The 11,193-nt window shown below is 33.0% G+C and overlaps 3 protein-coding genes across 3 annotated transcripts; 1 reads left to right on the forward strand and 2 right to left on the reverse strand.

The window, feature by feature from the left end:
- Positions 1-3,949: 3,949 nt before the first annotated feature.
- LOC140878040 (uncharacterized) lies at positions 3,950-4,928 on the reverse strand. The gene is made up of 4 exons (XM_073281641.1): positions 4,867-4,928; positions 4,635-4,776; positions 4,378-4,567; positions 3,950-4,086 (listed from the first exon to the last, which is right to left on the reverse strand). The coding sequence occupies exons 1-4, from the start codon at positions 4,926-4,928 to the stop codon at positions 3,950-3,952; spliced, it is 531 nt and encodes a 176-aa protein (XP_073137742.1).
- A 1,038-nt stretch (positions 4,929-5,966) lies between these two features.
- On the forward strand, positions 5,967-6,293 carry LOC140878041 (uncharacterized). The gene has a single exon (XM_073281642.1). The coding sequence runs from the start codon at positions 5,967-5,969 to the stop codon at positions 6,291-6,293; it is 327 nt and encodes a 108-aa protein (XP_073137743.1).
- A 2,090-nt stretch (positions 6,294-8,383) lies between these two features.
- LOC140881016 (17.8 kDa class I heat shock protein-like) lies at positions 8,384-9,147 on the reverse strand. Its single transcript, XM_073285964.1, has one exon. The coding sequence runs from the start codon at positions 9,066-9,068 to the stop codon at positions 8,586-8,588; it is 483 nt and encodes a 160-aa protein (XP_073142065.1). The 5' UTR covers positions 9,069-9,147; the 3' UTR covers positions 8,384-8,585.
- Between the last annotated feature and the right edge of the window lie 2,046 nt (positions 9,148-11,193).

Consider the following 11,193-nt stretch of genomic DNA (forward strand, 5'->3'; position numbering starts at 1 on the left):
ACTAGAAATAAAGCTAGACTTGTAGCGAAAGGATATAGTCAAGAAGAAGGCATAGATTATGATGAAACTTATGCGCCTGTTGCTAGACTAGAATCTATTCGCATGCTACTTGCTTTTGCTTGCTCTAGAAATTTTAAGTTATTTCAAATAGATGTCAAAAGTGCTTTTCTTAATGGTGAATTGAAAGAGGAGGTGTACATTGAACAACCTGATGGCTTTGTTGATGCATTATTGCCTGATCATGTGTATAGACTAAACAAAGATTTGTATTGTTTGAAACAAGCTCCTCGAGCTTGGTATGAAAAACTATCAACTTTCCTTATTTCAAATGATTTTTCAAGAGGAAAGATTGATATTACTTTGTTTACCAAACATGACAAAGATGATTTATTAATTGTGCAAATTTATGTTGATGACATAATTTTTTGTTCTACTAATGAAACTCTTTGTCAAGAATTCTCTAAGTTGATGCAGGAACACTTCGAGATGAGTATGATGGGGGAACTTAACTATTTCCTCGGATTACAAATCAAACAGTGCAAGGATGGGTTCTTTTTGAACCAAAGCAAATACATCAAGGAGATTCTAAAGAAGTTTGGAATGGAGAACACAAAATCATCATCTACACCGATGAGCACAGCAATCAGACTCGACAAGGATGAAAATGGTAAAACTGTAGATCAATCTTCCTTTCGTAGTATGATTGGCTCCTTATCATATGCTACTGCTAGTAGACCGGACATTATGTTTAGTGTTTGCCTGTGTGCACGATTTTAATCATGTCCAAAAGAATCACATTTGTTCGCCTTAAAACGCATTTTAAAATATCTTTCAAATACTTCAAATCTCAGCTTGTGGTATTCGAAAAATTCTTTCTTTGATTTAAAAGCATATTGTGATGCCGACTTTGGTGGATATAAGATGGACCGTAAAAGCACTAGTGGAACTTGTTTCTTTTTAGGAAACTGTTTAGTTTCTTGGTTTTCAAAGAAACAAAATTGTGTTGCGTTGTCAACGAACGAAGCCGAATATATGGCTGCTGGTAGTTGTTGTGCGCAAATTCTTTGGATGAAGCATCAATTGCTCGACTATGGCGTCTCTTTTTCAAAAATCCCTATTTTCTGTGACAACACTAGCGCCATATGTCTAACAAAGAATCCGATTCAACATTCGCGCACCAAACATATTGACATTCGTCATCATTTTATTCGTGACCACATCGAACGAAATGAAGTTGAACTTCAATATGTTGACACGACAAATCAAATTGCCGATATTTTTACAAAATCACTAGATGAAAATACTTTTATTCGTTTGCGTGGTGAACTTGGCATGATTGAGTTGTAATCAATTGTTGACATATTCTAAATATAATGACATATTAAGGGGGACCTTAATATAAAATTCGAGCAACTTAATTTTGGATAATACAAATTAATTGTATTTATTCAATATTATACGCTAATATTTTGTTATTTATGTGAAATTTATGTGTTGCATTTTAGAAATCATATTTCAATTCTCATGTTTTTGCATACTTTTCCAGTCTTTTTGATTATCACAAAAAGGGAGAGAATTAGTTTGGTTAAATACTTTAACTAAAGGGGAGAGTTAGTATGGTTAAATGCATGAAGAATAAAATCGGTTATTTGATAAACAAACTCTTCTTCACTAATTGTTTAATTTAGGGGGAGTTTTATTCATGCAATTATATTGTGCAAATTTAAATTATTTATTTAATATTGTACATTTATTTCTCCTATTTAACCAAGTTTTGTGATCATCAAAAAGGGGGAGATTGTTACGCCTTAAACGCATATAAATCTCGTGTTATGAGATTAATGTTTTTAATGCATTAACAAGTCTCATAATATTATGTTTTGATGATTACAAAACTCGGTTAATTGTTACTAACCATTTAAAGTGAGATTTTGCAGATTAGATTTATTAAAAAATAAATTATTGGAAGTTATTTTGAAGCTATACATGTATTTATAAAGTCTTGTATTGCTCATTGAATGGATGGAACATTGTTAAGAGATATGAAGAAAAAGACAAGAAGAAGCCAAAGTATGGAGCAGCAACTTCCAAAAATTACTGGAAATGTTCTATGACTTCAAATCGGATCTCCACCAGTCATAATCTATATAAAGAAGTTTTACAAATACTGTCCAAATTTGAGAGCAATCCAACGGCTAGAATGAGAGATATGAATTTTTCCATATATGCTGCACAGTACCCACTTCTGCAAGAAACGAAACCATGAAGATTCGACTTCAAAAAATAACTGGGAATGTTTGAGAAATTCAAATCAAATCTCCACCGATCTTATTCAGTATTATGATGTTATAAAGCTTCTTTCCACATTTCAGGTCAATCCAACGGATGGATTAAGAGATATGAATTTTTCAAATTTGTTGCACAGAACAGGTTCGAAAACATGATGAAGCGACTTCCGAAATTTACTGGAAATGTTTGACCCTTTTAAATAAAATCTTCACCGTTCAGAATGAATATCTGTATGTTTTAAAGCTTCAGTTCAAATTTCAGATCAATCCAACGGTTAGATGGGAAGATATGATTTTTCCACAAAATCCGCTCAGTGCTGGGAAAAAGAAGGCAGCGGCGCCGAACACTTTTTGTCTCTCCTTGACTTCTTAACACACGCTCCAAGCACTCAAATCAGATTCAAATCTTTGCCAACTATAAATAGAGGTCATCCAAGTTCATTTGGAGACATCCCAACTCATCTCTTCTCTCCTTTGCAAGCAATTTCTCACTATCAAAGTGTTTGTGTGATATATTTGAGAGTGTTTGTAAAAATAATCTGTGAGTTGGTTGTGCTATTATTGTAAACACTTGAGTGTGAAGCCAAGTGTGTTGTGCTATCGTTTTAAGCACTTGAGTGTGAATCCAAGTGTTGTGTTGAGGCTATCCTTGGAGCCCTTAAGGCCAAGTGTTCGAGTTGTATCGGCGCGGTGATCGTGTTGAGTTGTACGGCTAACCTTGCAGCCATCAAGGCCAAGAGTTGAAGTGCTAGTGGATCCTTGGTTAATCAATCTTAAGCAAGAAGGGAAGACGTAGACGATTTATCGTCGAACTTCCATAAACATATCCTATCTCTTTATCGCTTTATTTCTTTTACGCATTTATTTACCGCATTTATTTTTGATTGCTTTAAGTCTTCCGCTTGCATATTTGCATAATCACTTTAAATTGCTAAAGTTGTCAATAGAACCTAAATCCCCCCCCCCCCCCCCCCCATTAGGTTCTAACAACCACACCATTTCATTTTAGGCCATATCCAACCCTGCATTAAAATGGTGCAAAACATCATTTTAGCGCAGGGAAATTGCTCCAATGGGGGCGCCAAATTCTGCGCCATTTTGGCGCCCCCACCTTGTTTGCACCAAATTTGGCGCAGGCCAATTTGGTGCATTCTTTTTATTTTTTTAATTTTTTTAATTATCTTTTATTTGTTATTTTAAATATTTAAATATTAATTAAATATTTTTGGTATTATTTTAATAACTAAATATTAGAGAAAAAATAATATACAATAATTTAATATAATAAATAAATAAGTATTTTTAATTATATTTAATTTAATTTTTAACATTTAAATAATTATTTTATAATTAATTTATTTTGTAATACAAGTGCAAATAATTAAACTACAAATATAAATTGGACTACAAATATCAAATTCGAATACATAAAGAAATACTACTAGTTGAAAATTGAAATACAAATACAAACTGAAATACATAATCAATCTAGAAATACGTAATTGAAATACATGATGGAAACACACATGCAAATTAGAACACATAATTCAAAATACAATTAGAACGACATCATTAAAACAAATAATCAATACGGTGGTAAATTAGATCCAGATCCTCCAATATCACCCAAATATTGGTCATACATGTCACGATATTGTTGTTCAGATGCTTGTTTTTTTTTTTTCCCTTAATTTTGCCCGTTCAATTCGCACAATTTCACGCATTTCTGGATCACCAATTGTGCTCAAATCCATGTACAGAACTCTATTTTCCTCTTGAAGTTCAGCCAACGCCAATTGTTATTTTAGAGCTTCGATTTTATTTTTCTGATTTTCTAATTTTAATGTGATATTGTGCTGCTCAAGCATTTTAATATCATAAGTTTGTTGGAGTTCAGTAGATCCCTTTTGTAGGACATCAATAATTTCACGATGCCCTTGTTTAATCGTCGATAACAATTCTGCAATGTTGTCATCCTTTTTTTTCTTCAATTTTGCCTTTTTAACTCCAAGAGGTCGGCCGGATGAAGTGTCACCTACATTTTCATCACTACTTAAATTAATAGTAAAATAATTTATTCCTTGAGAACCTGATTCTGGTGTCTGAGTTTCTGACTGTGATGAATCCAAGTTCGTGACATTGGTTTGAGGTGCGAAGCTCGATGGATGGATGTCACTAGAAAATTTTTCAAGATCTTTCAAAATTGGCCATACATGATCAAACTTGAATCCTTTGTTGTAAATAGGATCTTGCATGAACAGATCTTTTGCTCTGTGTAACTGCGAAAAAACCAAATCATATTAGAGTCTTTATAGCAAACTATAGATATATATAAATAATACTCACAATGTCCTCGTCAGATGCACCACTTGGTTTGAGAATTTCGATTTGGCGAATGCATTCTCTTAATCTTCCAACTTGACGGAGTATAGTTTTCACGTGACACTGCAGTGATCTTTTGTTACGTAATTGTAGGGTGTTTGGTTTGCTACTATTGTAAGCTTATTCAACACGATCCCAGAACTGATTTTTGGGTTGATTGATACCGTTAATAGGATTTTGTGTTATGTCAAGGTACATATGACATAGAATCTTATCTTCTTCAATGGTGTAAGAAGCAGTTCTAGCATTGGATGCCATTGTGTTGCTTGAAAAATATGATAATATTGAGTTTGTATAAGACTAATGTACCCAATTTATACTGAAATTCAATCCATCCGACGGTTGTGATTTAGCTATGGAAACACACATCCAACGGTCAGGATCTTGATCCGTGTAGAATCCATGCAACGGTTGTGATTTAGCTCTAAAAACACACATTTAACTGTCAGGATCTTGATCCGTGTAGATGAAAAACACACATCTAACGGTCAGGATCTTGATCCGCGTAAAATCCATCCAACGGTTGTGATTTAGCTCTGAAAGCACACATCCAACGGTCAGGATCTTGATCCGTGTAGAATCCATCCAACGGTTGTGATTTAGCTCTGAAAACACACATCCAACGGTCAGGATATTGATCCGTGTAAAATCCATCCAACGGTTGTGATTTAGATCTGAAAACACACATCCAACGGTCAGGATTTTGATCCATGTAGAATCCATCCAATGGTTGTGGTTTAGATCTCTCCAACGGTTACATTCTTCACAACTATTATATAGTGTGATGTAATAATCCTATTTTCTCACAACACTCATTTTACATTCTCATTATCTAGAAAATGAATTCTCAATCCGAATTACAATTATCTTCCACTAGCTCATCTTCGTTGTCGGGCAAAGAAGATGAAACACAGAATGAGTGGTTGAATGTTGTTGAGAGTGTTAAAAATAAAAGAAAAGCAGTCATAGAAGTGATAACTCAAGAGCAAGAGTTGGTTGTTGCGTACGTGATTCAAAATGATGAAGAATCCACACACACAGAGGTTTGATTCCAGGTCATGTAGTCATCCATCGTGATCGAGAAGTCGCCGATCGTAATCTATTCAATGATTACTTTGCTGAAATTCCAAGATATAATGAAGCAATGTTTCGAAGACGATTTTGAATGTCTCGAAACTTGTTCATTCGTATCGTAGATAAGGTAAAGAGAATCATGATTCTTATTTCGTTCAACGAGCAGATAGTGTGGGGCGGCTTGGTCTATCAACTCTGCAAAAAATAACAGCCGCATTGTGAATGCTAGCATATGCTTTACCCGCAGATGCTACTGATGAATATATCAAAATTGGAGAATCTACTGCAATTGTGTGTATGCAACGGTTTTGTCGTCCTGTAGTGAAAGTTTTTGCAGAACGATACTTGAGATCACCTACTTCCGATGATGTTGCCAGACTACTCTACATAGGTGAACAACGAGGATTCCCATGGATGTTGGGAAGTATCGACTGTATGTACTGGAAGTGGAAAAATTGTCCAACGGCTTGGGCAGGCCAATATGCAGGTCGTAGTGGTTCTCCGAAAATCATTTTAGAAGCAGTAGCTGATTACGATCTTTGGATATGACATGCATATTTTGGAATGACCGGAACAAATAATGATATAAATGTTTTGGAGGCGTCTGGTTTATTCTCCAAACTTGCACAAGGTATTGCTCTCCTACTGCTTATTACAAAATTGAAGGAAAAAAAATATGATATAGGATATTACTTAACTGATGGTATTTATCGAAATGGTCAACTATTGTGCAAAGCATTCATGATCCACGCGAACCAAAAAAGAAATATTTCGCAATGAGGCAAGAATCCTGTAGAAAAGACGTTGAGCGTGCATTTGGAGTTCTTCAATCACGATTTGCTATTGTGGCATCCCCAGCACGTGGTTGGAAGAAATGTCATTTACATGACATAATGTCATCATGTATCATAATGCACAACATGATTATCGAAGATGAACGCGACCTCAGTGCACCCATTCAAGATGCGAGAGAAACACCTGCTCCAGAAGTAGAAATGATTGTCGATGAGAATATGAAGTTCCAAGAATTTCTCAATCGATATAAAAAAAATAAAAGACAAAGATGCTCACTACGCACTGCGAAATGCTTTAATTGAGAATTTTTGGGATGAATATAGTAGTTCAAATGTTTGACAGTTGTACTCGAATGGTCTAAGCATTTATATTTGAAATTATATTTGTATTATGCTTATAATTTGTATGTGTTATGTTTGATGCTGTATTCGTTTTGTATTCGTGGTATGTTTGAAGTTGTATCCATTTTGTGGTTGTCTTATGTTTGAAATCGTACCCATATTTATCAATTTTAATCATTTCATATATTAATTTGTATTATCTATAATTAATTTATATAATAATAGTTAAATCATAAAATTAATATTAATATTTATATGTATTAACAATAAAATAAATTTTAATTAATAAAAATATTAATTATATAATTTGTAAAAATATTTATTAACGTTAAAATATTTATTTTTTAAAAAATATTAATTATATAATTTGTAAAAATATGTTGAATAAAATTAATTAATATATGTGAAATAAAAGGAATGTTTTGAGAATATTCTTTTTGGTGTAAGATTTGGTGTAAATAGGTTGGAGATTGATGTTATGTTTGGTGCAGAAATTGCACTATTTTAGTGCAAAACTTGCACCAAAATGGTGCGCAGGGTTGGAGAATTGAATTGTAATTTTTTAATTTTTATAGGATAATTTAGTCATTTTAGAGGTGGGTGTACAAATTGATGTACAATATTGAAAGATTGATCTAAATTAATTTTTAGAAAATATTAAAAGATATTGTTATTATTTTGCTTTTAAAACATTATAAAGTAATCGTATAAGAATTCGCACAAACATTTTTAGACCGCTTAAAAAACTAAACATTTTATATTTTATTTATTATTTATGATAAATTATGTCGATGATTTATTTAACAAATCTATAAACTAGCTCAAAATAGGTTAGAGAACAAGCATTATCATGAAGAAAAATACAAATAAGAGAAATTGAAAATCGATGGTAAAATTATTAGGAAAAGCTATTTACACTTATAAAGTTATAATGCATAAAACAAGTTTTGGGCAAAAACGTGGCTCTTTAAGTTGATTGACATCTTTTATGGGGTTTTATACATGTCGCTCGCAGAATATTATTCCCATGATTGATTAAAATTAGTGAGCCCCACAATACTCTATTAATGACATCGACTTAACCTTTTTATGGATAGACAATTACGCATCCTAAGATAATGTTCACAAATAATGCTCAAGAATGAATTTTTCTTAACAAAATTTTTAAAGAAAAGTCCATATTTTATATATGTGTATTTTCAAACATTACCTTAAATTTGTCTTTTTCTCATTCAAACTGTTATCACAGTTTATTAGTTTAATTTAATTTAATTACTACAATTTATTATTAAAAATTTAAAAATAAATCCGATTTAATGTTTAATCACCACACAAATCCAACTCCCAAAACGTGCGATCTCGTAGTATTTCTTTCTCACATGAAACAATTCATATAGTTTATATTTTGTTTCATCATCACACGGAAATAATTAAGATTTAAACAGGAAATCGACGGGTGTCGCTGATATTTGCATAAAATGGAACCTCAACGACAATAGTTCATCTAACACAACATTCGGATTTCAAAAATATTGAATAACAATAATTACAATAACTTTTAATTTTTTTGCCCTTTTCAGAGAACAAGAACAATATATTATGAAACAAAAACAACCATTATTATAATTATTCTATTTTTTGAAGAGAAAAACAACTATTATTTAATATTCATCAAAGAAACTAGCTAGAAAGCCATGGATCCCTTTTAACCGGAGATGTCAATCGCCTTGACTTCAGGTTTCTTCACTTCTTGCTTAGGTACGGTCACCGTCAGCACTCCATTCTCCATCGCCGCCTTGATTTCTTCCACCTTCGCGCCCTCCGGCAGCCTGAACCGGCGGAGGAACTTCCCACTGCTCCTCTCCACACGGTGCCACTTGTCGTTCTTCTCCTCCTGCTCTCTGCTTCTCTCCCCGCTGATCTGAAGAACACCGCCTTCTTCCACCTCAACTTTCACCTCCTCCTTATTCAACCCCGGCAGATCCGCCTTGAACACGTGTGCCTCCGGCGTCTCTTTCCAATCGACGCATGCACCGGCAAATGCAGAGACCTCCCCGGCCGCGGTGCCGTGGGCTTTGTTCAGTGTGCTTGAAGAAGGGAAAACATTGAAGGGAGCCCAGATATCCGTTGGAAATGGATGGCAGATTTTGCTCCGGCGGTCGCCAAATAAAGTCGGAATCAGAGACATTTTTTTCTGCTTGAACGAACGTAGATTGTGTAGATCAAAAGCTTCTGCAATCGAAACTTGTTCAGTAATCTTTTTCTGAGGAGAAATTTATTGGGAATCGAACGTATATAATGCGAAGAAGACGATTCTAGCACATTCGTACAACTTCTCAAAGCACCGCCGTTCCCAACACTCATGAAAGTAAACGAGTCCGAGCTTTTGAATGTTCAAGCTCGATTCATTTAGGAACGTGTCGAGCTCGATTTTATTTAACGAATATATTTATAGCTCACGAGCTTATTCGAATTTTTATCGAGCCTAAACGAGCTTAATACATTTAAACGATAAATTTAAATATTTATTAAATTAATTAAAAACTAAATTATATATTTGAAAAAATATAATATTATTATTAAAATTTGTAATTTTATTCTAATAAATTAATTTTTATAGATTTTTCAATATTTTTCATAAGTAAAGTATAAATTTATAAATTAAATATCAATACTATTATTTTTTCGTCTAAGAGATGACTTACGAGCTTGTTAACGAGCCTGTTAACGAGCATGTTCACGAGCTAACGAGCCGAATATTGTAAAGCTCGAGCTTGGTTCGTTTGCCTTAACGAGCCTCATTAAACGAGCTCGAACGAGCTTTTAACGAGTCGAGATCCGAACAGTTCGCGAACTGTTCGTTTCATTTACATCCCTACAAACAGTGGAACATTTTCAAGGTTTTGCTGGTTCTGTCGTGAAGCTTCGAGAACGTTCCCTTTTTATGTTTATATTGGGTTTGTTCATTAAAAGATGACCGAGTGAGTAGTATGCTATGGCCCATTCGGAGGCCCAAATTTAAATGGTAGAATCTAAGATAAATTAGATAAATATCTTTATCATTTATATTTTTTTATTTTTAATTAATTAATAAATTTTATATCATTAGAATAAAATAATTTTACGATATTATTAGCTTATAATTAGATATCATAAAAATATTTTTTCAAAAACTTTCTTGCATCTTATAAATACCTAAACATTTTGTGAGACGTTTTAAGCAATTTGTAAGCTTAGCTATAAAGGCTCTAATTTTATAGCTAGGTAATAAACTAAAAATATCACTGGGAAAAATATGTTAAAATATATTTTTTTGTATATTCTAATCTAATGGATTTGTGTGAGCTTTTTAATACTACTTAAAAATTTAAACATCTTATAACATAATATAAATTATGATATGTTCTTCTAATAAACGGATAGGGGTCCGCCTAACCCCGCCACAATAGACGGCTTTTGGGAGAAAAAAATAAATAAATTGTGATATGTGCTTTAAGATTATATCATATTCTGTATTGGTTCCAATATATATTTATGTATTATATTTTATTTATAATTATAATATGACATGTCTAGTAATTATTTATTTTTAAGATTTTGAAACAGTATAACGAATCAAACATTGCATTCGGCTGTTTTCCTATAAGGGATAATTATTGTGCCATACATAAATAGTAATACATATATCTTGCGATTCATGTTTTTGTTACATGATTATGTTAGATAAAGTTCCAAATTGAAGATTCAAAAAAAAAAAAAAAGTGTTACCTCGTCCTTGAAGCGAGGTTGAAGCTAAGGGGTCTCGTCCTCTCGACAAAATTTAGGCTAAGAGCTCACTCACCTCAGATATGTTCTACTCTGACTACTCTCCTCCTCCAGTGTCATCCTCAACTCCTAGACTCATCTTGGCTTCCAAATTCTCAAACTCATCTCTAACTCCTTAGCCACTTTTTAACTCACCTCCCTTAGCTATGGCTCCAACTCCAATTCCAACCTTCGCCTCTACCACTTATCTTTATGGGCCAATCTTACCACTTAAACCTGGACTCTAGCCTACTTCCTAAAAGTTCTCCCAAACACTATCTAATTGAGCTTAAATTGTGATATTAGCTTTAAGATTATATCAAATTTTTTTATAGTTTCCAATATATAAATTATGTATTATATTTTATTTATTTTTTAATAATATGACATGCCTAGTAATTATTTATTTTTAAGATTTTCAAACAGTATAACAAATCAAACTTTGCATTCGGTTGCTTTCCTATTAAAGTTAATTATTGCGCCATGCATAAATAGTAATAAATATATCT

Source organism: Henckelia pumila, chromosome 2 (genome assembly GCF_033568475.1).
Source record: "Henckelia pumila isolate YLH828 chromosome 2, ASM3356847v2, whole genome shotgun sequence".
Classification (NCBI taxonomy): Eukaryota; Viridiplantae; Streptophyta; class Magnoliopsida; order Lamiales; family Gesneriaceae; genus Henckelia; species Henckelia pumila.

Excerpts from the sequence above, each read along its gene's own strand:
- LOC140878041 (XM_073281642.1), top strand. The coding sequence starts at position 5,967 with ATGCTAGCATATGCTTTACCCGCAGATGCTACTGATGAATATATCAAA.
- LOC140881016 (XM_073285964.1), bottom strand. The coding sequence starts at position 9,068 with ATGTCTCTGATTCCGACTTTATTTGGCGACCGCCGGAGCAAAATCTGC.
- LOC140878040 (XM_073281641.1), bottom strand. The coding sequence starts at position 4,928 with ATGGCATCCAATGCTAGAACTGCTTCTTACACCATTGAAGAAGATAAG. Across the intron at positions 4,568-4,634 it reads GTGCATCTGACGAGGACATT|TTACACAGAGCAAAAGATCT; the intron begins GTGAGTATTATT and ends GTTTTTTCGCAG. Across the intron at positions 4,087-4,377 it reads AACTCAGACACCAGAATCAG|AATTGGCGTTGGCTGAACTT; the intron begins GTTCTCAAGGAA and ends CTCTAAAATAAC.